Here is a 24,485-nt window from a genome sequence, read left to right as displayed (position 1 = left end):
CTAATACTCTCTAAAGGTGTAATAATGGTCTCATATTTTAACATATTAACGGCAGCTTAATATTCAGAATATATATTTTTTTCTAAATAAGCTAATAAGTTACCATTATTTCTCTTTGTATTTTCCCATGCTGGGTAGTGTTAAGAATAAAAGTAATTGCACCTTTGTCTGAAACACAAGTTGCACATGATACTATTTTTTCACCATATCCTAATATATTTCTTTAAAGACAAAAAAGAAACTGCTAAGATTACAAACCCCTGGCTCATCCTCATCATGTGATGAATGCCAAAAAGGAAACATGTAAGTTCAAGGACAAAAACAGCTATTGGTGGGAAAGTGGCCCCCTCCAAGCCAGGCCCACCCGTCTCTCCAGGGAAGCCTGTTTGTCTAGGTGAGTTGTTGGGAGGAACTCATTCATCCATTCATCCAGCCAAAGGTCCTTTCTGTCACTAATGCCAGGCCTGTGTTTATCATGCTTATTGGATACTCCTTCTGGAGTGCTATATAAAAAGGAAAATATAGACTCAAAAAAGACTTTGATGGGATGTTGGAATAAGAAGTCAGGATTTAAATGGCTGTACTATTTTAAGCAACACTGAGTTCTTTGAAGTTCTGATTATCACAAAGCTAAAAATCATTCCTTACCCTTGATTAGAGGAAAGATCTGATTTTCCTGTTGCGGAGCCTTCTTGAAGGATTGATGGGGGCACGTGCCGCGGTGAAGAGCTGAGACTGAATCAAAGTATATTGATTTTGTGTCTAAACCAGCCTGCACTTTTTCAGTTCCCACACCTCACTGGGAAATACACAGAGGCTGTTTCCACAGTAAAGTTACCTGTGACTAGAGAACATTATTGGGTAGGAAGATAGGAAAACATATCTTTCTTCTTAGCAATGCTTGAGTGTTTTTCTTTCTTTTTTTAAAAAAAGAAGACTTTATCACCTTCCTTGCTTCCTATTTTTGTGATTTCATCTTCGGTGTTGATGGTGGTTGCCTGGGACAGGGGTCCTGTTGCTACCAGCTCAGCCACCTCATTCATGCCCTCTTGTTAAAGGTGAACGTAGACTCATAGATGTACCACAGTGGATGGATGTACTGATCTGAGGCCTGCCCTGAATCCACCTCATTTCCCAGGGTTTTGAGGTTGTAATGGGGTGGAAAGAAATAAACAGAAGTGGGAGACAAGGTGAAGAGATCACATGACTCATGAACAGGGCAGGAAGTATAGGACATGAGCAAAGTCAAGGGTGGCGCACATATCTGGGAGGGTGATGGTGCTACCATCCAGGGAAGTTAATGAAATGAAGTAGTTCAGGAGCCGATGCCACCTCCTCTCTGATATAGCCCTCGGCTGCATTAATATCAGCATTAATTCCTAAGCCACGAGTAGAAGGAAGCAGTATTCACAGCACCACGGCTATGAGCACTTTGGTTTTCTTCTCCTGCAATGTGCAAAGCTTCTCAGTAAGCCATAGCCCGGGCACCACCCTGAAGACATACAGCAGCCCTGCTAACAGCACGCTAGTCATGTGGGATTGTCCCAGGCCCACCCCAAGGTGAATGGCACATACTCTTATAATCAGGCTGCTCAAAGTGAAAGGTACGAAGACATTTCAACACTGGAAAGTGGCCTTCTGATAAATAAAATGACACTTCTGAGGCTGAACATAATTGAAAGAGCTTTGTGCTGACATAAAGACTAAGGACGCTTTCCTACAAGAGGTTGGTATGCAAATAGCACGTTCTGGACTCTGCTGAGGTTGAAACTGGAGGTCAGAGCAGTGAGAGGTGTTGGGGGGCAAAAGCAGGGAGGAAAAATTCTTGCCTGTGTTTGTAGAATGACTGAGGACATTAACTGCCTCGAGATCCAATTAAGTATTCGCGTTACAACCTCAGGAAAGTACAAATGACACAATCTTCTGAGAGTATGCTTTGCAGTGGAAATTCAAAAGACTAAAATTAATTTAGTTACATTGATATTTTGCCTCATGATTTCAGAGATTTGACAGTGGATATGCCTCTTGATGTTGATATGTTTACTGTGGGTTCAATAGATTACAAAAACACGCCTTCCCATTACTTAGGGGCCCCGTCGTCCTGTATTCCCTTTTCTTTGGCACATGGTACTTAGCCAGCCCTTGGCTATGATTCGTTATTTATAAAAAGTACAGAGCACATTGCAATCCTGGGTGATGAAATTGGAATTCTGGCTGAGCTATTGGTCAACTAACTAAGAAAAAGGAGTCTAAACTCTGATTCTGTCCCAGCTACAAGCTAATGCACAGCATGGTGACTGTAATTAACAATCCTGTATTACATACTTTAAAACTTCTAAGAAAGTAGATGTCAAATGTTATCACCACACACACACACACACACACACACACACACACACAGTAATAATGCGAAGGGATGGATACGTAACCTAACTTTATTGTGGTAATCATTTTGCAACAAACACATGGATCTAATCATCACACTGTACACCTTAAACTTACGTGTGTTATATGCTTTTAGTAGCTCAATCAAGCCAGGGTTTAAAAACTGAATCTGGAGGTAAATGGCTACAAAGGGTGCATGTGAATCTTACCAAATTTTGAGTGGTGATTTGGGTTGTATCCCTGTCATATGGTATGCCCTTAGATACATCAGTAAGTCTCTCTGTTAACAGCATCAATGAGAAAACATTGGCAAACTGTTTAAAATTCCTTGGGGGAAGATATTGGCAATTTCCTATTTAGTATCAACCTACAATCCAAAAATTATGCAACTGGACAAACTGAGTGCCCCCTACGTGCCAGACATAAGTATCTACAATGGGACATCTTTGCCAACGAGCACCCCTTCACTGGAAAGTTTACAGTTAGTGTGCATGTCAGCTATTTATAAATTGAGACACATTTTCCTAAAGAAACAATTCTTGAAATATTGGTTAGATTCTTAAGCCAATCCTCAACAGCTAATTTAATTCATAATAAAGTGGAACTCAACTTCTAATAGAATCCTCAAACCTAACTGCCATTATAGCAGTGATTTTCCACCTTGGCTGTACACATCACACTGTAACCATTATCAGGGGCAGTGGTGAGAAATGGAGCTTAGGAAAGGATGGAGAGGACAGAAAATTGCCTCTAGGGAGCATGGGCTCAGGGCTATGAGTGGGAAGGGAGGCCAGGACTCCAGGGTGTAGAGGGTGGGCCAGGGTTTTGTGGCATTGAAGGCTAAAGCAAGAAGAAAAAGAATGCTCCTGGGAAAAGAAATTGGATTGTGGGCTCAGACTTGGAATTGTGGACTTGGATTACGAAATTGTGGCTCTGATGAGGATAAAGGGTTTTGGTGTCGGAAGATGGTAGAGGGTCTGAATATTCAAGTCTAGGTGTACAAGGATTAGTGCTACAGTGATGAGGAGGGAGCCGATAAGAACCCCGTAGGTCAGCATCACTCACCACTTGCTTTAGTCCAGCTCATGAGGAAGGAAGGCAGCTACTTTCAATCTACTTTCTTATTTTGGATAAGGCTTTCACAAAATTGTATTACTCTACAAAAAAAAAAAAGGAAAGAAAGAAAGAAACAGGAATCTGAAGTTCTCTTCATCCTCTTGGCCTGATTAAGGTCTTTAAGACTAAGCAGACATAAGGGGGAAGGGAAGAGGAGTAGAGGGAATCCAATAAGTGGGCTCCAAAAATAAGAGCAGTTTTGTTTATTTACTGTTGCTATCCAACAGCTTTCAGAGTTCGGCAGCCCTTCTCCTCCCTTTTTGCAGCACCTTTAGTCAGAATTATGGGACTAAAGTGTTATCGTTAACTGGTGAAAGCACATATGCCAGGTGGAGGATCTCCTCAACCACTGTCCTGTGTCCTTCCCATTGTGTGGCTCCGCATGGAGATTCCTGGCCTTCCAGGACTGTGGCAATGTAGGAAAGGCTATGGAAATGAACCACATTCTCGCATTTCAATCAGGTGTTCTCAAAAGACATTTCTAAGCTCTACCCTTTATTTCTCCCTGGCATCTTCTAGGGCGTGTTGCCTTACCTCTGCATTCTGGTTCACTCTGTCTGGCATTTTGGCTACTCTGGGTCAACAGAATTACTGGGCTTGAAGGAGAGACACCTGAAAGCGGTCTCTCCTGTGACAGGTGCAAAACTGAAACCATCCCTGGCCCAGGCTGTCTCACCATCTGCCTCCAAGGCTGCTGAGAGCATCTTCACACACTTGTCCTGGGCAGAGTCCCCTATGAGATAGCAGGGCACCAGGAGGCCCATGGAGGGGCAAAGCTGGGGGTCTCAGGGGCTGCTGGGTGAGTTGGAGGTCTGTGCTTTTGATCTGCTGTTGTTTCATCGGAGGGTGGCACTCAGTAGAGACATTTGACATTAAGCAAATAAAGCATTTACAGAGCAACAACAACAACAAAAGTTATTTCTTCTGCTTGGGAGAAGGGAGGTGTTGCTATTATCTCCTCTCTGGCCAGAGAGATGGTCCTTCAGTGCTGGAATGAATCTCTCTTCTTTACATTTTTGCATTTTTCTTATTTTTTTCCTGATGTGGGCAGAACAAATTATTGTGAAAAGAGGAGGAGATGCTCTTGTTCTTCAAGTTCCTGGAGGTCCTGGTGTAGATGTTCTGGTATGGGGAAGGCGTGCACAGAAGGGCTCCTTCCCAGGCACAGATTTACTGCAAACAACACACACACACACACACACACACACACACACACACACACACACGTGCTTTCCCCATAGATTTCCAGCTGAGCGGTGTAGCAATGCTGTAGGGAAGACGCCACCTCCATGAGAGAAATTCTTCACTCCACTAAGCGAGGCATCTAGCTCAACTGGAAAATCTGGGTAGACTTCACAGGAAGCATTTTCTTTTCTCAAACCCAATGCCATCTCAGGAAGAGAGAGAGAGGAAAAAATGGAGTTTTTAGGACTGAAATTCCTGGGCAAAAATAAATAACATTCTACCTTAGTGGGCCAACGTCTCATTTAATAGATGACACTCCATCAGCTATGACTGTTTCAAGGTCATCTGGCTTCAGATGTTCTTCGGGAGCAGACAGACTCGCCTTTTAGGAATTTGTGGGTGCTGAAGCAGAAGAATTAGCCCAGCGCCTGCTTGATATGAGGATGATAACCTGTTGTTTGGCAAAGGTGCTGTGCATAAGGTAGTCAGAAATGTCAGCCTATTGGAAAAACGACAAGTAAAGCCTCCTTCTCTAAGTTAGAAACGAAAACTCTCGGTGCCTGAAGACCCATATGTCAGTCTTGCTGTTGATCTTTTCTAATTGAATTATTCTTCGTTAGTGAGCCGATTACAAACAATTTTAATAGATGTGGGAAATGGGAGTGCAGCTTTGCTTTTCCTATTAAAAATAAATATTCCCCTCGACATAATTTATTTCAGGACTTATTGAGCCATATAACTCAGTCAGAAAAGCGATAATAGATTCGGATAGGCAGGAAATGGCAGCAAAATTAGTCTTTCTTAACCAGAGAAGGTCAGAGCTGCTTTGTGTTTTCTACATTTTCTTTTTCTGTGTAGTTGATTGCTCGGGTTCTGGCTGAGGCTGGTTTAATGATGAACCCAGTGTTAACGGAGACCTTAGCAACAAGCTTGGACACCCCATCTCCTTCAATGGGGTGAAACCATCTCAAATCCCTGTCTGAAAACCTTGTCAAATTTAGTTGTTAAAAAGTTAGCTTTAAATGTAAATTTTCATTTTGAAAGAGAAACAGGGGCCCAGAAAGCATTATTTCTCAGAAGTAACTTTAAGTCTGATTCTGTGCTAAAACAATTTCTAAAGGAAAAGAGGTTGGCTTAACTCAAGTTCCATTTAAATCAAAAAGTTAAGGAAAAGTGAGTCATTTCACTTCTCTTCTAAAAAGGTAACATGCCAGGAAAAAAAAAGTATTTTATCTACTGAGATATACCTGATTAAAATCTTTCTTTTTGTCTTTTATTCAATATTAAAGCAAGTATATGCAGAGGGAATATAAGAGACCTGGAAGAGAAAGCTCAAACTTTCCATTAATTACCTTTATCAGGTTAGCAGGAGAACAGGCACCTATGCCTTAGGTAGAGAAAGGTGATTAGCATTCAGAAAACTGAAGCTCACATCACTGTAGGGAGGGCATGATTTCAAGATTAAGTTGAAGGGTAAGTTTTGACAGAAGCAACATTTTAAAGTCTAACTATAAAACCAGGATCCGATCAAATAGTGATTATTAATAAGCGTTAAAGATTAGTTAGAAGCAAAGTCCCTCATTATACCTAGAGTATTTAATAGACTCATTGTGTTGGAAAGGATCATAGAGGTCAACCAATCCAACTTCAAATCTTTGGTAGCAAGGAACAGACACCTCCTTCAGCTGCCAGAAGCCAAAGAGGAGAATTTATGAAAAGGTTACAGAACCTAAGGGCTGGAAGGAAGCCATGCCTGGGAAATGAAGTGGATCCAGGCACTTGATCTTGATTTCAGAACGTTCCCTTTATTTCTTTTAAAGCCGATGCATATATCCACACGAGTGGTGTAAAGCTGTTATTTGAACATGACTGTGGCTGAAATTCTAAAAAGTGTTTTGAATCCTGAAGTTATAAACATAAAATCTACAAAGTAGTGATCGTCGGCCTGTGCTAAAAAAGCAGCTGCACATTTAGAATCTCTGTAACATGGATTATGTTACTCTAAGTGCAATTACAGAACATGCATGATAAAAGATCCTAAGCCTGCCTCTTATTCTGCCATCAAAAATAATGTTGCCCCAAAGAAGATTTCCTAGGACGCTAACCGTAGAACCAGAGAAAAAATTGAGGTCCTCTGACGGCTGTTCAGTTAGACATGAGGTGCCTTGGACAATACTGAGAATGAAGATGACCAAGAAAGAACTCAGTTAAGAACCTGAGCTCTCGCCCTAGCCGGTTTGGCTCACTGGATAGAGAGAGTCGGGCTGAGGACTGAAGGGTTCCAGGTTCGATTCTGGTCAAGGGCATGTACCTTGGTTGCAGGCACATCCCCGGTAGGTGGTGTGCAGGAGGCAGCTGATCGATGCTTCTCTCTCATCGATGTTTCTACCTCCCTATCCCTTTCCCTTCCTCTCTGTAAAAAATCAATAATATATATATTTTTTTTTTAAAAAAAAGAAACTGAGCTCTCTGGTGTCAGACTGTCCTTGAGCAAGTTCTTTATACCGCCCTGAATTTGTATGATGAAGATTTTAATACTTCCTATAGGATGGGGGTGTTGTGAGGCTTAAATGAGATGACCTTTTGGCACAATGTCTAGTTCATGTAAATGTTCTATAAATAATAGAAATGATCATTATTAATCAAAAAAGTTTATTTAGTCAATTATTTCTGCGTAACAAATTATTCTTAAATTCAATAGATTACAGGAACATTATTTCCTACTCATTATTTCCTACTCAGCTATAGTTGTGCTCAGCTCAGCTGAACTTAGCTCCAGCTTTGGACTCGTATCTGCTGCATGGGTTTCCTCACCTCAGGACTCAGATTAAAGGAGCACCCTTACTTAGGATATGTTGTTCCCATGATGGAGGAAAGGCGTGTAAGAAATGGGAACCCTGTGTCACCTTGTTCACTTCTACTTATGTTCCATCAGTCAATGAGGCAGGAAAGTTGCTGCACCCACAAGTAAGCCATGCTAGGGAGGGAATGAACAATACAATCCAGCACAGGAAAGTTGAAAGAAAATCTATGGCCACTGATAAAGGAGGAATAAATTGTGATAGAAAGAGATTTGACTTGGGGTGGTGAACACATAATATAATACACAGATGAGGTATTATAAATGTGTACACCTGAAACCTATATAAGTTTATTAACCAATGTCACCCCAATACTTTTTTTAAAAAATCTATGGCCATTGAGACAAGGGCCTCTATGGTAGCTTGAATGGTCTGAAATTAGAACTCATGCTGTCCATAATACCTTATGTCCTCAAAATCATTGGCCACTCTTTTAAAAAAAGTGGAGACCCAGGGAAGACAACAGAGTTAGTTAGGGTAGAGATTGGATGTTAAGGTACGTTGGTACATACAATTATCATCCATTCTTAGAAGCTGTTCAAAGTAGAGGAGATGTTGTTTTAGAAGTCATTTAGCTCAGTGTTTCCAGACCTGAAAGGTATTTCAAAGGGCTCCTTAAAGCAGCAATGGCATCTGTTTTCATTTCCATTAATCAAAAAATAACAACAAACAAACAAAAAACCTCAGTAAATTAAATGTGTTTTGTAGAAACTGTTTCCCTTTTAAATAAAGCAGGTTGAGAGCCTCCAGGTGTGTACTGATAAAGCTGGCTTGGTGATAAGTGAAGAGTAGATGGGTTTGCTCATGACTTGTAACTTAGTTTATAACACAGAAGAGCACTACTGGGTGCTCCATTAGCATCACACATTTTTAAATTGCTTTTATTCTTACTCATATTTGTTTACATTTGTTCTCAATTCTGAATTAATGAGGAATTTAATGAGAAAGTAAAAACATAATTCTTCCAATTTCCCCCTAGATACTTTCCTCCAGATCCATAAATTCCCACCATCTGAAAAAACTAGTTATATAGAACATCAAGATATCTCTAATATTTCAAAACATACTGTAAGGAAGGAAATAAATCAGTGTTACTTATGCATCCTGTCTCTTACCCAAAACCTATTATGGAAATAACACTGATTATGCTTTGAGGTCTGTCCATGTTTGAGGACAAATGAGAACTATTCTGTTTTCCCATTATTCCCAACCCCCAATACAACTGCACAGGCCATTCCCTCTTCCTGCACGACTCTCCTGCTTCTTTTTCTTCTCATTTAGCCTGAATCCACAGCTCAGCTCTTACCTCCTAGTAGGGAAGGAATTACCTTCCCCAGTTCCCTCCAGCTGTGTCTGTTGCTCTTCCCTCAGTACCCCCATAGCACTTGCAGGGAATTACCTCCTTGATAGCCCTATTTTTGAAAATAGTCGTTGAGTCTGTCTTCCCCACTTCACCCTGAGTTCACAGCAGGGGCAACTTGTTATTTTCAGTGCCTGGCACATACAGTGTACTCAATAAATGTATCTTGAATAAATGAGAGTAAGAAGAATTGAAGCTTACTGGGGTGAGAAACGGGAGAGGACATGGGAGAAAGCACTTAAGGAAGACAGAAGGTGTGCACAAGTAAAGAATAAAAAGACAGAGGCTGACATGCACAAGATGTATTTAAGGGCAGCAAATGAACAAACACGTCTAGATGATAGCGTTCAGGAACAGAACTCCCAGAAAACATAGTAGGAAGTTTAGATTTATGTGGAGAGGGCCTTGAAAGACAACCATTATCTTAGGCTGTTCAGGCTGCCATAATAAAATACCATGAGCTGGGTGGCTTAACAACAGAAATTTATGTCTCACAGTTCTGGAGGCTGAAAGTCTGAGATTAGAGTGCCAGTATGGTTGCTTTCTGGTGAGCACTCTTCTTGGCCTGTAGCCTTCTTGCTATGTCTGACATGGTGGGAAGAGAGAGAACTCTAGTATCTGTTTCTTTTTATATAAGGGCACTAATCCCATCATGAGGGCCTCACCCTTATGACATCAAATAAAGCTAATTACCTTATGACATCATATAAACTAATGTCCAAAAGCCTCATCTCTGAACACCATCACAGTAGGGGTTAGGGCTTAAATAAATGCATTTGGAGGAGATACAAGTCAGTCATTACTGGGTGGTTAAGAAATCAGCTCTGCCTTAATAAAGGCCCCAAAACATCTCCATCACCCATCCCTGCCATTCCTGAGAGGCTATTGTTCATTTAAGAAAGTGAACGAAATCCCACAAATTAACGTTTCCAATGGAAGGGGCTTTATAGCCCAAGGGCAAGAGTGAAATAACCTTTTAATTTCTGAGATGAATGAACAAAGTAATTTTTGTGAGTAGTATCTTCTATTTCTATAGCAGTCATAAATCATACCTTGGGGAGCGGTACCATTTTACTTTCAAATGTACGTTTTGAAAAGGACACAGTCGGTTCTTATTATGTTCCTTATGTACAATTTCATTGAATTCATCACAGTCAGAGTCCTGTTGATTCTATGGCAGGAAAACTATTTGTTATATTCACAGCCTAAGAGCTTTCTGATCAGCACAGGCATTTCCCATTAGCTGCTCAGGATGGTAGTACAGCCTTCCACCAAGATTTACTGCTGTCTCCATTTATCCAGGATCCATTTTTTTGTTATTTTCCAGGCCTGGATTCCTTTCATTTGGCACATTCTTTTAAGACCCACCCTCCAACAGTCTGATGTTTGTAGCCATTTGAAAAGTTTATGTCCATTTGCAGATGATTCTAGCCAAGCAGAGAATTCTGCTGCCTGATTTGCAGAAAGCTGCTGCTGTTTAAAGATTTGCTGGGCATGTCCTATTGATAGATCATTCAGATAGATACACAGTGTTAATATAATGGTCAAACTCCAGAGTATTTTCATACCTCCCAACAATCAAATGATATATGAAAATACATGGCTTGGGGACAGCTGAAATTGTTTCCACACTTTGGGCTTTGCTTCCATTAGACTGGCTCACAGTAGTAGATTGAATCCCAAGACACTACTGATAATCATCAGCTGTTTTTCTTACCTACTCTCTTTGTTTAAATGTATTCTTTCACCATCCATGTGCTTTTGAAACAAATGGGGGAACAAATGTTTTTAATTGAATAATCTATAGTCTGTCATGTAGTCCTCTCCCTAGGAAGGTATATGGAAACTTACTTTGCCATTTTTATTAATCCTGCTAGTGGAGTATATTGATGAGTTCCAATAGTGTTAAAACAAGACATGAAATATTGATTAACTTTAAAAAAAATTATCTTTTTTCTCCTAAGCAGAGCAGATTTCAGAAGGTACTGCCAATATTGTGCTGTCCAATAAACCTCTATTATTGGGAGGGTCTTGATCTCTTTTGGACTTGGATAAGTGATTATTATGCCTTTGAAATGTTAGCTCAGAGTGCTCCAGGCCTGGTTTTCATCAGTTCATGGAAGAAATAAGTAAGAAGCAGCAGAACTTAGACTGTAAAGTTTGAGCCAAAGGCCCCCAAAGGAACCATTCCATGAAGAGGAGGCAGCCACAGAAACTGAGGCTATGGACTCCTCACTCTTGTTCCAACCTGACAATTTTCTTCCTCCCCATTGCAGGGGAGGCCTTGCCCTTTGGTTCTAGGCCAAGTGGGAACTGTGCATAAGGAGAACCTGTATTTTTAGGGTCAGGGATGTCCTCAAGGCAAACTACCCCAAGCCAAGAGTAGGCACTGAGGAATCAAGAAATCTACTGCCCTCTGAGGACACAAGTGAGCTTGGAACAGGAGAATCCAGTGAAATGTGAAAGAGATCTTACCACACAGGACATCCCCCACAGCAAAGAATTATTTCATCTAAAGTGTCAATAGTGCTGAGATTGAGAAACCCTGATGAAGAGAAAGTGTTGTTATTTTGGCCATCAAAGGATGAGCTTCTTAAGTTCAGAACCCAAGTCATTGTGCTAATTGTGTTCAATAATTAGAACAGAATCCGGTGAATAGATAGGCTCTATCTATGTAATCCAGTTTTCTTTTGAAGACTGACCACTTCACTTTCCTCAATTTCTCCCCTAAAATTATCCAAAAGGGATGCCAGGATGGCTCAATGGCTGAGCATCAACCCATGAACCAGGAGGTCATGGTTGGATTCCCGGTCAGGACACATGCCTAGGTTGGTGGTTTGATCCCCAGTAGGGGGTATGTAGGAAGCAGCCAATCAACATTCCTCTCACATTAATGTTTCTGTCATTCTCCCTTTCTCTCTCTCAAATCAATTGTTAAAAAAAGGAAAAAGTTCTCCCTTACCAGGAAATAAGTGGAAAATGCTCCACAATATGTTTCCATACATGAGAAGATGAGAAAGCATGCTCAGAAGCAGCGATGTAGGCAAGTGAGGGATGCTAACAGGCCAAAATGTTGAGACTGGTATAAACAAGGATAGCTTGACAGACAAGGAATGCCAGTGGACATGTGTTGGCCTTTAGACATCAAGGAATGGGGGTAAACACCAAGGGGCAAGTAGCTTATATTTTATTGTTAATAAACTGGATGAAAGATTGTATTTTAAATGTTATGCCTTCAAGCATGTGCTACATCAAGGTGTTGACAGCATCATTTTTCCAAGAGATGAGCAAGTAAATTTAAGTAGTTTCCAAATGGTAAGTATCTTGATTACCGAGGAGCAGTGGGATGCAAAACTTGGCCGGTGGAAATAAATGATTGATAGCTTCCTCTCATACTCCTGCCTTTATTTTTTTAACTGCACGGCTCATTATTCTGCTGCATTAATTTAAGCTTTCCTATTGCACTGAATTAAGGACTTAAATTCTCTTAACAGCCCTATGGGACTCTTGATTGTTTATTTGTAGATGACAATAATGGTTTTTATCGATCCCCCAATGTGGGAGGTATAAAAAGGGCTATGGCTGATGGCCAGCTGGTACATAGTTAGTGCTGCACACACGAGTGACAAATTACAAGACCATATTTGGCCCCAGAGGACACCCTTTTAGAATTTTTTAAGGCATCTGATAATTATCACCAGGTCTCTCCAAGCTGAAAAGCATAAACAATTTCTTGTACATCAGCTCGAGTCATTTTTTTGTTGTTTTTATTGAACCTCCTAAGGTCTGCTTGGGTATAATTTATACTTCCTCATTTCTAGTATGCCCACACAGCAGGAGAGTTTGGGGATAGTGCAGCTACAAGTATTCCCAGAGCCAGTGCCATCCAGGCCAGTGCAGTCCCTTAAGGACCCAGATCACTAGGGCACTTAATGGGAAGAATTCCTGAATTCATTTAGCAGTTGTCATTATTCCACCACAAGCATCATTATATGGACAATAGCTCCAAATAATTTCAGAAAAAAACACTTTGCTAGCCTTCACATGTACTTTGGGTAGGAAACCGCCCACAATTTCTCATCCCAAAGTTATCAGAGGCACCAGGGAAAGACAATGCAACTGTCTAATTAAGTGCTGTTTGTAGGACAGAGCACTCAGGTGCTATGAGCCTCTCCAGGCTGAATCACATGCAACACAGCTCGCTTGAAGAGATTTGGGGTTAATTATTACGATCTGCCTACCCAGAAACAGAATAAATCAGATTAGACTTAAATATAGCACGTATCAGAAATATGGTAAACATTTTCTTATTATGTGGTGAAATGGAAAGATCTTTGACCAGGTGCTAAACTCTGAAATTCCTGACCTTCTTTCCTATGGTAAAAAGATGTCATGCAGAGGAACCACTTGGACAGCGTACCCTATTTATCCTTTGAGGATAAATTCAGAAAATTCACTGTTGAATCATCAGAAATGACTACCTGGGGTGGACAGAATGAGCCAGGAAAGCGCGTTTTGCAAAGCAGTGGCCCATATGCCACACGAAAAGATCCCCTCTTTATCCTGGAGCTATAATGTTATCTTGGTTCTTGACAGTTAGCAACTCCAAGAAACAACACACATAAAATTATTTTTCTTATTTAGATTTATTTTCTCTCTCACTCAAAGTAAGCTCTACCCTCACTCAATACTTTGGTCCAGTTGTGTAGTTAGTGTTGAGGTAAACATAGAGCGCTTACCTCCAAAAGTTGTGACGATAGCCACCACCATTGCAAGGTAAAAACTTCATATAAAAATATATACTCCAGCCTTAACCAGTTTGGCTCAGTGGATAGAGCGTCAGCCTGCAGACTGAAGGGTCCCAGGTTCGATTCCGGTCAAGCGTATGTACCTTGGTTGTGGGCACATCCCCAGTGGGGAGCGTGCAGGAGGCAGCTGAATCTGTTTCTCTCTCATCAATGTTTCTAGCTCTCTATCCCTCTCCCTTCCTCTCTGTAAAATATCAATAAAATATATTTTAAGCTATATATATATATATATATATATATATATATATATATATATAGAGAGAGAGAGAGAGAGAGAGAGAGAGAGAGAGAGAGAGAGCTATATATTCCAGATATTTAGTAGCATGCCCATCACACAAGTAGGCATTAAATGATTAAATGTGATGTCACTGATGGATGTTTTGTTAATTATACATCCAACATGCTTGGAGCATGATACTGTCAAATGCTTAAAGATGAAAACAGATTGTCTGTGGAGGGTGATAATCACAGGATTATTTGATTTCCAAACTGGAAGAAACCTTAGATATGACTTAGTTTATCCACCTCATTTTTGAGACAAGGAAACTAAGATGATCCAAAGAGGCAAAATATACTGTCCAAAGACTCTCATTCCAGTAGTGGCAGAGCTGGGATACGGAACCAGGTAGCCTCACTCTCAATTCTGTGCTGTACTGGGAATGACCCATGTGCCGCACTGGGGAGGACCCCCGTGCCGCACTGGGAAGGACCCCCGTGCTGCACTGGGAAGGACCCCTGTGCTGCACTGGGAAGCAACTCCGAAGGAACACATGGCCTTGTACTTTGTTGCACTGTATTTGATCAATTGTTTCAACATGTGTGCCTCCCCCGATAGATCACATGCTCTTGAAGAAAATATGCATTGCCAGCTTCTAGTATAGTCAGTGACACATAATAGGATCCCAATAAATATTTGTTGAAAAAATTAAGAAATGGGTGAATAAGTGGCTTTTCTCATCATAAACAAACAAATGCTGTAATTTTTAGTGATCTCTACTAATGCTTGGTCAACCAGGTAAGGAAAAAGGATAGAGAGGATGGAAAGGTAGAAAGTCATATAAGGCAAGAAGAGGAAAAGGGGGCATATTAGTCCCAATTCAGTGGGAATAATAACCAGAAAAAGGAAGTACATAGACATAATTTCTAGATTCAATTTGAGAGCTTTTTGCAAGACTCTTGCCTCTTCTGATCTCTCCCCATTTTTTAATAAGGACATTTTGAGCAGGTGGAGCTTTAAGCAGTTCCCATTGTTGCTGCTCCTCCTAAGACTCCAGAGCGCAGGATCGACTGCAGGTCCCGCTGCACAAGCAAAGTTGCCCTATGTGTACTTCACCTCCCTGTGGTACATCTTGCCACCCACTTGGTACCCATTCCTAACCCATGCTGCTGCTACTATTCCTGTGACAAAGGAAAGGGCACATAATTCATTGTAAGCCTGTTTCTGGAATACTTTCTATGTAGAAAACATGCCAGGAGCTACAAAGGAAAGTACTTACACCATGGCAGTTCAAATTCAGTGACAAGTCAGCAGAGGGAATGGGTATATATATATATACACACACACTAGAGGTCCAATGCACAAAATTCATGCATGGGTAGGGTTCCTAGGCTGGCCAGCAATCAGGGCCAATCTGTGGGGCGACCAGTGGGGTGATAGAGGGTCCCCTCTAGCACCCACCTTGGCTGGTCTGGGGCCTGTGGACTGGGGGCAGCTACTGCATTGAGCATCTGCCCCCTGGTGGTCAGTGCGCATCATAATGACCGGTCGTTCCACCTGTCGTTCTGCTGTTCAGTTGATTTGCATATTATGCTTTTATTCTCTAGGATATGTATATGGGCTGGGTTTATCTTTCCTTGCAAATGACCCAAAGTCAATAAAAAATAAAGGTTAAAAGTTACAATTATCAACCCCCACTCTGAGTTTATGTTGATCCTGAAATTATTGTATGCTGTAAGTAATTTGATACTAAGCAGTGCCTGATTAAAAGTACATATATATTAAAGGATTCAGGGTCCTAATTACAGCATGCTGAAGGCTTAGTACTGGAGAAATGCATCAGCAATATTGGACTTCAGTGGGGAACATCTACTGGCTGGAGTGCTATACCCAGAGTGGGGTTCTCAGGAGGAGGAGAGCTGGCTGTGCTTCCATAGGCAAAGAGGTCTAGATGTAGGACATTAATCTTTTTTAGAAGAGGTGCTACACAGATGCCAAACAGCCTGGGGTGAGCCAGATGCCCCTATGAGGAGAGACTTAGGGAGATTGTTCGTCGTCTGTTTTGGGTGGAACGGGTTACCGTGGCTAAAGACAAGTATGGAGATCCCACCTGTCATCAAGCATTCCCTTGAACTATTTGGAACTTGGAAGACCGTCCCCTGCCCCCCCCCCCACACACACACACACACTTAATTAACACTACTTCTCACCCTTCAGTTATTACTCTTGCCATCTCTTCCTTAAACATACCAAGCATACTTACATGTTTGTGATTTTGCCCTTAACATTTCCTTTTCCTGAAATACTTTTCTCTCATAGAGTCTGTTGAGCAAGCGGCATCTGTCACCAAGAGTAGAAATCCAAGCCCTTCTGCCCACTGCCTGTTGGTATCCGAGTTGCGGAGGCAAACACAGCACAAACACTAAGTGGAACGGCACTGCACTCACATAGGGAAGAAACAGAACAAGATCAGTGGTAGCAGTGGGCATGGACTCCAGGGCCAGTCGGTCTCTCCCAGCAGCTAACGCAGGGCCATTGGCCTGCATGCAACCCTTTTGTGCCACAGAATGAAGGACCCATCCCCTCTTTTCCGGGAACAGACTTAGTAGTGAGGTCAGCCAGGTGACACATGATACACACTTACAAAGAACAAAGATGTGCCCATCAAGCTAAGTGAAATTAATCAAAGAGAGAAAGACAGATATCATATATTTCACTCATGTGGAATCTACAAAACAAAATAAATGAACATGCCAAACTTATAGGTACAGAGAACAAACTGATGATTGCCAGACAAGAGAGGGTTTGGGGGGCTGGGTGAAAAAGGTGAAGGCATTAACAAGTACAAATTGGCAGTTACAAAATAGTCATGATAATGTAAAGCACAGGGTAGGGAATATGGTCCATGGTATTGTAATAGCTATGTGTGGTGCCAGGTGGGTATTAGACTTATTGGGGAGGATAACCTTGTAAGTTATATAAATGGCTAATCATTATGCTATACACCATGGGCCACATGCAGCCCACAATGAATATTTTTGCAGCTCAGCCAATATAATGGTATGTAAGAAACATTTTAATAAAAATTTGTAACTTAACTTTTACAATATCCTGTTATACATAATCTATATATATATAAAACCCTAATATGCAAGTAGACTGAACAGTGGAACAACCGAACAACTGGTAGCTATGATGTGTGCTGACCACCAGGGGCACACATGGAACATGGCGAGTATCGGCCAAGGCAGGATGGTGGAGCAGGTAAGCGGGTCCGCCAAACCAAGGTTGGGTGCCGGTCACTGTTATCGGGGCAAGCCTCTAGTGGTTACTGAAAATTCTTTCCTCCTGCATGCTGTAGTCCCACCCAGTGCTCGCACTTGCTGCCGGCACTGGCCCTGCTCACACCCACTGCTGGTGCCTGGCACCGGCTTTGATCATTCAGCACCATTAGCGGGTGCGAGCAGCAGCTGCTGGCCCCAATCACGCCTCAGGGCTTCTCCACCTCCCACTGCTCCTGAGGGGCAATTCAGGCAGCAGCCACCGCTCACACCTGCTGATGGTGCCAGCCCCACTCGCACCTGCTGCTGGCGCTGGCCCCAATTGCTCCACACCATCAGTGGGTGTGAGCAGGGCTGGTGCCATCAGCGCGTGGGAGCAGTGGCATCGGGAGTGGGGCTGCTGGCAGAGAGGGGACTGGGGGCCATGGTGGGACAGGCCAGGCGGGGACATGGAGGATGGGCTGAGACCCCCCTGTGCCCATCGCAGCCTCGTGGCCCACAGTTCCTTTCAAGGTGCACGAATTCGTGCACTGGGCCCCTAGTCCTATATAATAAAAGCCTAATATGCTAAGTGTCCAGTTGTCTGGCCATCCATTCAACCAACCAAAGCGTAATATGCTAATGATATGCTAAGGCCGCTCAACCGCTCACTATGACCACTGGGGGTAGACAGTCGACTGGTTGATCAGTTGCTATGATGTGCACTGACCTCCAGGGGCAGAAGCTCCAACCAGTAGGTTAGCTTGCTGCTGGGGTCCGGCCAATCAGGACTGAGCAATACAGGCCGGACATGGCCTGGAGCCATCCTGCAGTCCCTCCCCAGCTGGTCAACCTCCTGCATCCCTCCCTGGCCCAATCGTGCACCAGTCCTCTAGTTATTAATAATGAAGTACAACATTCGCTAATGACTGATTACTATAACTGTGTTGCATTCATTTCCCTTAAGTGCCTTACGCGCAGGCGCACCATTTCTCTCCACTAATACTAGCAGCGGATATTTTAGCAGCCAATTGCCATGTCATTAGTCTTGTACTGTCTTATTTGGTGTGCGCAACAGGAAATATTTCGCTTTAGGAGAACAAGAAAAATAGGTTTATTTGCGTTTTGTTTATTAATTTGTGCAGTTATTCAGTGTCTGGTAAGTTAATGTTCAAGAAAAATATTAATTTTTATTAAAATGTTGTTTTATTTTAACGATTACTCATTTATTTCAGCCCTTTGTATTTAGCATGTCTCTATCAAAATAAGCCTATGTTTCTATGAAAATTGAAGCTTTTGTTTTTTTTGCAGCTCACATAAACTTAAACCTTGTTTATTTGGCCTATGTTAGCCTTTGAGTTTGACATGCTTGCTGTGCACCTAAAACAAATATAATATTGAATGTCAACTATAATTGAAAAAAAAATAACTCTGAAACAGGGTAAGATAGTCCCACACAAGGTGGCAAGTCCAGCACAGGCTGTGAGAATTCCTTATCTTTAGGTGAGAAAGTGTTCCAGGACCACAGCCCATTCTTATGTGACCAAGAGGTGGTCCAAAGCAACACACATGAGCTTGTCTTTCCCAATATAGTCCACATGGCTTCTTCCTATTTCCCTAACCAACCCCCTCCCTCCTTTCAAATCTTTGTTACCATTATCATAAGAGCCTTCCATGGCCAATCTTTATAGTTTATATCATAGCCATCTCCAAATCCAATCCTCTGGTCTCCATGAAGACAAAAGCTTTGGTTGTTTTGATAACTGCTATATCCTCAGCATCCACAATAGTGATGGGCACATAGTAGGTGTTCAATAAAAGTGTATGTAAGAGGTGATTAAGACAGGTCTTACAAAGGAAAAGTCTGGTCTCATCATGCCTGCAAAGCAGTGAAGGAAAACTTTTCAGATACTTTCATAGACCAAGTCATTCACTCACACTGCATCCAATTTACATTTAGGAACCCAGCAAGCCTGAGAGAAGGCGATATGTCCAGGATAGCAGATAGCACTGTTATCACTCAGTTCTCATCAGGGCTCCAAGCAACTTGCAGAAAACCTGTCTTCTGATATACAGCACTCATTTGTGTCATACAGAAAATCAAACAAATTATTTTTCGCCCGAAGGGAGCAGGATTATTTGACTTCAAATATTTGCCATATGGCTTCTCTACCACGCAACATAGCTTCTAGGCTCAAGGTAGTCAGAGTGGGAGCACGCCCATAAATTATTCAGAGATAATTCAAAATAAGTGTGACTCTTTGACAGATTGTCAAGTTTCTTGATGCCTTTTCCTGATAACAAGTGCTGCGTTTTTGACAGAAAGTGGCTTGTTCCTCATCACACTTATTGTTGCTCTGTGTATGTTTTCTGTGTTGTTTTGTTTCGTTTGTTGTTTTTGTCCCCCCCACAGAGTCCAGTCTGGCTCTTATCTCAGCACTGGGTGGTTTACCTTCATTCTGGCTATGGATGCCTGTTACGGCATTCACGTCTACGGGATGATAAATGACACCTACTGCAAGTAAGATCACAGGAAATTATTTTTATGCATCTCCAATTCTGATATCTTGTCAAAATATCACAATTCATTTTAATACCATAAATCTGGCAAACAGATAAAGCAACAATTATTTCCCGGTGTTCTTTGCTGACATGACATTTCATTGTCAGTGCATCGAGCTATGACTTTTAGGAGTGATAAAAAGAAAAATATTTACCATCACCTAATGTCAAATGTCAGAAGAAACATTTTCCCCTTAATCAGTGGCGTATCAGGGACTTGTGGCTTAGAAGTACAGAACAACGTTAGTGGTTATTTAATTTGCAAAGCAAGTGTGTCCTTTCTGGTGGGCTAATGACGTGAGAGATGGCTATCTACTCAATGGCTGTATTTGATCATGAAGGACAAAATATCCCGGAGCCTCCGAGAAGCTGACAGCTTAGCAAGAATGTCTGGAAATAAGTGAATAATCTGCCAGATCCTTATTTAAAATGGGTGTCTTTATCCACATATATCCCCGCTGGTGGGATAGTTTCTAATTAGATAATAAAACAAACCTCCCATGCTTCATCAAGGTAATGAAATGTATTTCCCTACCAATAATTGGCACAATATAATTCAGAGAGTGTTTTAATCATATTTTCAAAATGATAATTAAGCCGCAATCTTTGTGATCAAATATTTCTACCCTAACTAAAAGCATATTGGAGCACTGATGAACCAAATATCTTACTCTGAAAAATCACAAAGCTCCTTCAAGCTCTATAAGAGCGTTGGACTATGCAAAGCTCGCTTCCATTATGCACCATTTCCTCCTTTAAAGGATAGCTATATGTTTGAATGTAATTGGTGTGATATATAAATTTTATTTGATTTATTAAAGCACTAAGGACCTAGTACATCTTCCTAAAAGCTTTTATACATAATAGTTTTAACTGAGTTCATGGACTAGAATCATGAATAGGTTTGCAAGTAAATGCAGTTCCTGGGCATATAATGTATTCTTGTAAATGAATGCTTTATTCTTCATCTCAATCTTTCTGTCCTTTTTTTTTCTTTTCTAGGACAGAAGGGTATAGAAAAGTCCCCTACCATTACTATGAACAAGGAAGAGATGAGTGTGATGAATATTTTCTTCATGAACATGCCCCATACGGAGGCCATAGGTTTATCACTGAAAAGAAAGTGTTTGCTAAATGGGCCAAGAAACACAGGATAATATTTACACATCCGAACTGGACAGTGTCTTGATATTGGTCTCTCTTATCTTGCCACACCACTTGACATGATGATGTACTGCAACTGTGATGCTAAAGACGCTGTGATGATGCTATTGATGACAACAACAACGATGATCAAGACTCTATACATTCTCAGATATGGATGATGACTCTGCCAGTAACTTGAACTTGGGATTCCGTGCAGGGTGGTTGTGCTCATTACATTACTTCTTAAGGTTCAACATTACCTATTGCACTTTATAATTTAACTGGAATTGCAAAGAAGGCCAGTAACATGATAGCAGTGACCTAAGAAATGAAAAGATTTACCTTCAAATAGTTTCCCAGAATTCTTGAACAGTGAGTGGCTTCCAAAAGCTGTGGGATTTGTCCTCATGAGGCAAGGTTATTGACTCCGTGTTCTCTTGAACCTGAGCAGCTGCACCATCTTAAAGAATGTTTGATTGTCAGACACTGGTACAAGGATTTTGTACTCTTGGTACAAGTATTTTCCCACAGTTACTAGTTAGACTAAGGGCAGGAAAGAAATCTTTTCCTGATTAACCATCGTCCTACAGCACCTCTTACCCATAGGACTACTTGACTGTCTCAAACACTTAATTCAAAATGGGCCAAGTAGCACATCTGGATGAATTTCCATTCTTACCACTCCATTCTTACCACCCCAAACAATATCTATATTAATGTTTAGTTATTTTTGGTTAATTCCAAAATATTTCAGATGGCTATTTAACATGTAAGATTTCAGCACTGTAATAACATATACTGTGAAAACATGTCTTTACAAAAACCAAAAGGGTATACTAACTTTGCTTCAACATTCAAAAACACAAAAATATATGCTTTTAAAATTCATGAAGCAGGGAAAGCAAAGCATATTTTTACATCAATTTGTACCCTACCATACTTCATAATATATATTTGTATACTCAAATTTCTATTTTATAGATCCAAGGTGTGTCTCTCCATAGGTTACATTATCATTGCCAAGTGCCAACTGCTAGACATGGAGAGGAAATGATTCCTTGAATTAAATCTGGCCAGAACTTTTGCCTTCTTGGGGTTTATTTTCCCCAGAGTGGAACAGTTGTTATACCATAATGACAACAGTAATAATGACCTTAATGTCCAAAGTCCTCTGTCATTTGGAGTCCTTTCACATATACTGCCCCATGTGATGCCCATGACCACCCATTGTCCATCGCCTACGCATTCTGACATCTCTTTAGCAGTTGATTGTTCTGCTATATTGCTTCCCCATGCTAATATTTGTATAGGATAGCATTTATGTAGACTAGTCAACAGTTGATTTCAGTGCCAAATACAATATATTATATCAGAATTAGTCAAAAAATATCGTAAGAATGGTCTCAGACATAGACTGGAAACATAGGTACTTTTGATTTTTTTAATGACTGTTTAGGTGGGGAAAAGATAAGGAAGCAGGGACAATAGGAGGGAATGAAAGCAGAGAAATAGAGTTTCTTGTCCCAGGTTTGTGATGACTGTTTATGATATACTTACTGCTCATTAAGTATTAGCAGGTTGATTTGCTGAGAGGCTGAAAACATTCTTGCAAATGATTCAAAAGATAAAAGCCAGGCGTAACTTACAGAATGTTTTGGAAGCCCAAGTAATGATGCATTTCACCTCAGGAACACTTTGCAGATCTTTACCAGGCTAAGTCCCATGTTTAGTTTTCATTATTTTGGGTCATCTTGGGCCAAAGCCTCTTTCCTGCTCTCTTTTGTCAACTTGATACCCCAGCACTGCTATCCATAACAATGACCAAGTGCCACTTCCATTGTTGAAACTGTTATTGTTGTTATTCTTTTGTTGTTTCTGTACGTGATTTTTAGTTCCATGTATGTTAGTTGTTTTATGCTAATGATGGATAGAAATGCTCACTCCAAGAAAAATAAACAGAACCAAATGTTTAAATTGTAATATGGCTGTTTTTCCCCCATTGTGATACAGAAGTTCCATCCTATATAATAAAAGCTGAGTATGCTAAGTGTCTGACCTTTTCAACCGTTTGACCAGTCGCTATGATGTATACTGACCAACAGGGGGCAGATGCTCTGACCAGTAGGTTAGCTTTGCTGCTGGGGTCTGGCCAATTGGGACTGGGCGAGACAGGCCGGACATACCCTGGAGCCCTCCCGCATTCCCTCCCCAGCCTGTACCCTCTTACAACCCGAGACCCCTCAGGGGATGTCAGAGAGCTGGTTTCGGCCCAATCCCTGCAAGCCAGGCTGAGGGACCCCACCAGTGCACAAATCCATGCACTGGGCCTCTAGTTTTTAAATAAAAAGGAAACCTTGATTATCAAAATGCTTCAGGGAATTGTTTTAGGCCTTTAGACAGACATGAGCAGAGCAAGGAGGATGGGCCAGGTACAGAAGCTCAACAGGGTGGAAAGTCCAGGGTGCCTCCAGGGTAAGCTTTCCTCCCCTAGTATATCGCTGATCATGTGCTTTAGACCCCCTGATGTTTCCCTCCCTAAAGACAACAGTTAGGCCTCAGTTGTATTTCAGCTCTAGGCCCAGAAAAGCAGCAAAACCAGACAAATGGTGCTGTGGTTGCCTCAGGACTGCATTGACTAATGACCTCCTGCTCTAGTGCTGACCAATCAGCAGAGACCAGGACTCTGAAGGAGCACACCTGGAAAACTGATGAATATTCTATTGAGACCCTCCCCTGAGACCTCCCCTAAGATTCCCACCTGCCAGAGAGATAAATACCCTCAACCCAAAGGACCCAGCTGGAGCTCTTGCCCGGAAGTACACCCTCTCCATTCCCTTCCTCCCTTCTTCCCTCTAAGGTTCCCCACAAGACTTGCAACCAGGGGAGCAATGGGCAGCAGCAGTGCCCCCTAAGCTAACCCCCTGATCCTGTCTCCAAGGCCCCTGTTTCTCTGACTTCCCAGCAAGCCAAAGCAGCCCAGCCTAGGCTCTCCTGTTGCTTCTTCTATGCCCTTCCTGTTTCACTATCCTAAGTAGGTTTTGGCTGCAGCCAATAAATTCTTGCTTGCTTTGCTGCACTTTGTCTCTTGATTAAAACCTTTCCTTCAAGAAGACATGGACTGAAGTCTCATCCTCTTGCCGATAACAGAATGGCATAATTTATTTGGTTTTCTGGTAAGTGGAGGGCCAACTCTATTTGCTTTAGACTTTACTAAACTTCCTTGCTCTTGTGCCTCACCATATTTTTTTCTGATAGAGACTTCTGCAGTGCCTCATATCCCTCATTCTATGGCAGCAGGTGGCATTTTTTTTGGTTTGATTGGTTGTTTAGTGTGTTTTTCTTGGGAGGGGGCACAAAGCCTTTCCTTCCCTCTCCTCCCCTTTCTTCCCGCCCCTTCTGCCCTCCCCTTACCTTCTTTGCCTTTTTTTCTTTTCTTTTTTTTTTTTTTTGGGGGGGGGGGGGAATCAGTCAATGCCCTTATAATTCCTTTTTTTTATCTTTGTTGTGGAAAGTATTACAGATGTCCTCCTTTTCCCCTATTGACCCCCTCCACCCCACACCTGCCCCCTCTCAGGCCTGCACCAA

The 24,485-nt window shown here is 41.6% G+C and overlaps 1 protein-coding gene across 2 annotated transcripts in view; it reads left to right on the top strand.

The window, feature by feature from the left end:
• Positions 1-22,947, top strand: part of ST6GALNAC3 (ST6 N-acetylgalactosaminide alpha-2,6-sialyltransferase 3) — a 518,000-nt gene extending 495,053 nt beyond the window's left edge. The window contains exons 4-5 of one of the 2 annotated variants that reach the window (XM_059689156.1): positions 19,606-19,713; positions 20,757-22,947. In XM_059689156.1, the coding sequence (XP_059545139.1) occupies positions 19,606-19,713; positions 20,757-20,943 (295 nt within the window). In that variant the 3' untranslated portion in view covers positions 20,944-22,947. The remainder of the gene's footprint in view (positions 1-19,605; positions 19,714-20,756) is intronic. The other variant, XM_059689157.1, reaches the window with a different exon arrangement.
• Positions 22,948-24,485: the final 1,538 nt, after the last annotated feature.

The sequence above is a fragment of the Myotis daubentonii genome, chromosome 3 (assembly GCF_963259705.1).
Source record: "Myotis daubentonii chromosome 3, mMyoDau2.1, whole genome shotgun sequence".
In the NCBI taxonomy this organism is placed as follows: Eukaryota; Metazoa; Chordata; class Mammalia; order Chiroptera; family Vespertilionidae; genus Myotis; species Myotis daubentonii.
This window is presented reverse-complemented; position numbering and strand designations above follow the sequence as displayed.